Here is a 2032-nt window from a genome sequence, read left to right as displayed (position 1 = left end):
TGTGTAGGCTTTTATAACTGCATTCAGATCCATTTATTAATTTATTTATGTGTTGATTTGTTTAATTATTCCTTCTAGGGAAGTGGAGGACTTTGCTAGGAGGTTGAATTCTGATTGGCCAGAAAGGATGCAAGAAATTTTATCATTAGGCCATGAAAGACGACTTGTACCGATGTCAATAAATGGCGAAGGTCCCATGAGTAGATTTACAAGTAAGCTACATTCTAAAGTTTCTTAATATGCATTTGTTTGGGCATTCTTCTACTCTAGGCTCAACACTCAATTAAAAGGGACTTGTCAAATTGGTAGTTGGTGTGGGGTTAGGCATCAGCATCTGAAATACTAACACTTAACTATTGGGTATGACAAACGGATCCTGGAGCTGAACTCAATCCATCTTTGGATGTCTGATATGCTAATCATATTTGCTAAGACCTATTTTTGCCTGTTCGATAAGTGTTAAAATACATCATTACTCTTGACATGAACACTTTGGGAGAGGGAGTGGCTTAAAATGCCAGCTTGCCTGTTTAACGCACAAGTTATACAATTTCAATATGTATAAACAGGTTTGGGCAGGAGATACTAAACAGAGGTAAACTTTCTGTTTTCCAGAATGGACAGCTGCTTGAGTGGTTTAAAGATGAACATAGCAACCAATTCGCTGCTGTAAGATTCTCAGCTTTGTGCTCGGTTTGATCTGCATGTGAGTGTATTTATTTGTTTTACCATCGCCAACATATGTCTTTGTTCATAGCATGTATGTTGGATATTGTTCTTCCCGTTCTTCTTATTCATTTTCTGAAAAAAAAAAAAAGACAGTCGCAAATTTTGAGAATCTGTCAGTATGTTCCGGTGAGTCAGTCCCTTGCTTGTAGCTTTCACCCGTTGTTATTGGCATATTACGTACCACTCCCAAATAATACAGTGTCAATACCACAATTTTCCTCTTCCCTCTGGTGGATAGTATTTTGTTCATAGCATGGAGCTCTATGGTATTGTTCCTGCAGGCCCCTCATTTGAGATTTAATGCTGTAATGTGCTCTGTGATGAAACAGTTCAGGAATTTAACATCCAAGATGTAGGATTTGGAACTTTGTAATTTAGTTATTTGAACTTCTAATCAAGCTGTAATAGAATTTCAGCTGTACAGCCAGCCTGAATGCTGTGAGGAAGCAAGATTAAGCTTTATGCGATGTAATTTTCTGGGTGTCAAAGTCCAATATATATCTTTGCTTAGTGATTTAAAGTACTGGTGCAGTCATAGCTTTGCCTATTCATTATCATCCTGGGAAGTATGTTGCAAGTTTATTCAGTGGGACTCGACTCTTCTTTTTATTTTTTGACTTAATTCTCTTCGATGCGGACTATACTGCCGATCAACTTGACAAAACACAGGACTTCGCTAAGAGGTAACTCGATGTATAGTCTGACACCTGCCCAGTGCTGGAAAGTTAAAAAGGAGAAGGGTTATAAGGTTTGAATGAAAGCCCCGGTGAACGGCGGTCGTATCTACACCGGTCCTAAGGTAGCGAAATTCTTTTTAGGTAAGTTTCAACTCACACAAAAGGCATAATGATCTGAACACTGTCTCGGAGAGATATTCCGTGAAATAGACATATTTACGAAGATGCGGGTTAACTACATTTGTAAAGAAAGACCCTAAGAAACTTTATTGTTCCTTGGGATTGGCTTTGGGCTTCTCCTGCACAGCTCAGGTGGACAGCGAAGAAGGCTTCCTTCCGGACGATCCGAACCTCTGTAATGTCCTATCATGTTTTTTTATTTTAAATACAGAACAAATTGAAGGAAAAAACTGACTTATTCGGCGACTTTCGCGCCTTCACTGAATCAACTTGAATCTGAACTACCATTCAGATCAAGTCTTACTGCAATTGGATTTTGTTTTCGTGCCATATGCGCTTAGACTTATCTTGTTCTTCTTTTTTCTTCCCGGTTCAATATTTGCTCTTAAAAATCTTCGTTTCCATGTAAAAGCAAACTCTCAAAATTGTTGACCAACTTTTCCTTC

General features: G+C 38.4%; 1 protein-coding gene and 1 long non-coding RNA gene across 2 annotated transcripts in view; one reads left to right on the top strand and one right to left on the bottom strand.

The window, feature by feature from the left end:
* The first annotated feature begins 6 nt into the window (after positions 1 to 6).
* LOC110410781 (uncharacterized) lies at positions 7 to 1249 on the top strand. Its single transcript, XR_002444692.1, has 2 exons — positions 7 to 212; positions 616 to 1249. It is a non-coding gene; the product is annotated as an uncharacterized LOC110410781 (long non-coding RNA).
* Positions 1250 to 1379: 130 nt separating this feature from the next.
* LOC110425333 (SKP1-like protein 21) overlaps positions 1380 to 2032 on the bottom strand; it is a 3435-nt gene continuing 2782 nt past the window's right edge. Inside the window, exon 8 of the mRNA XM_021440225.1 lies at positions 1380 to 1446. Coding sequence (XP_021295900.1) covers positions 1380 to 1446 — 67 coding nt within the window. The remainder of the gene's footprint in view (positions 1447 to 2032) is intronic.

The sequence above is a fragment of the Theobroma umbraticum genome, unplaced genomic scaffold, assembly GCF_002168275.2.
Source record: "Theobroma umbraticum cultivar Fairchild unplaced genomic scaffold, ASM216827v3 scaffold_30.0, whole genome shotgun sequence".
Classification (NCBI taxonomy): Eukaryota; Viridiplantae; Streptophyta; class Magnoliopsida; order Malvales; family Malvaceae; genus Theobroma; species Theobroma umbraticum.
This window is presented reverse-complemented; position numbering and strand designations above follow the sequence as displayed.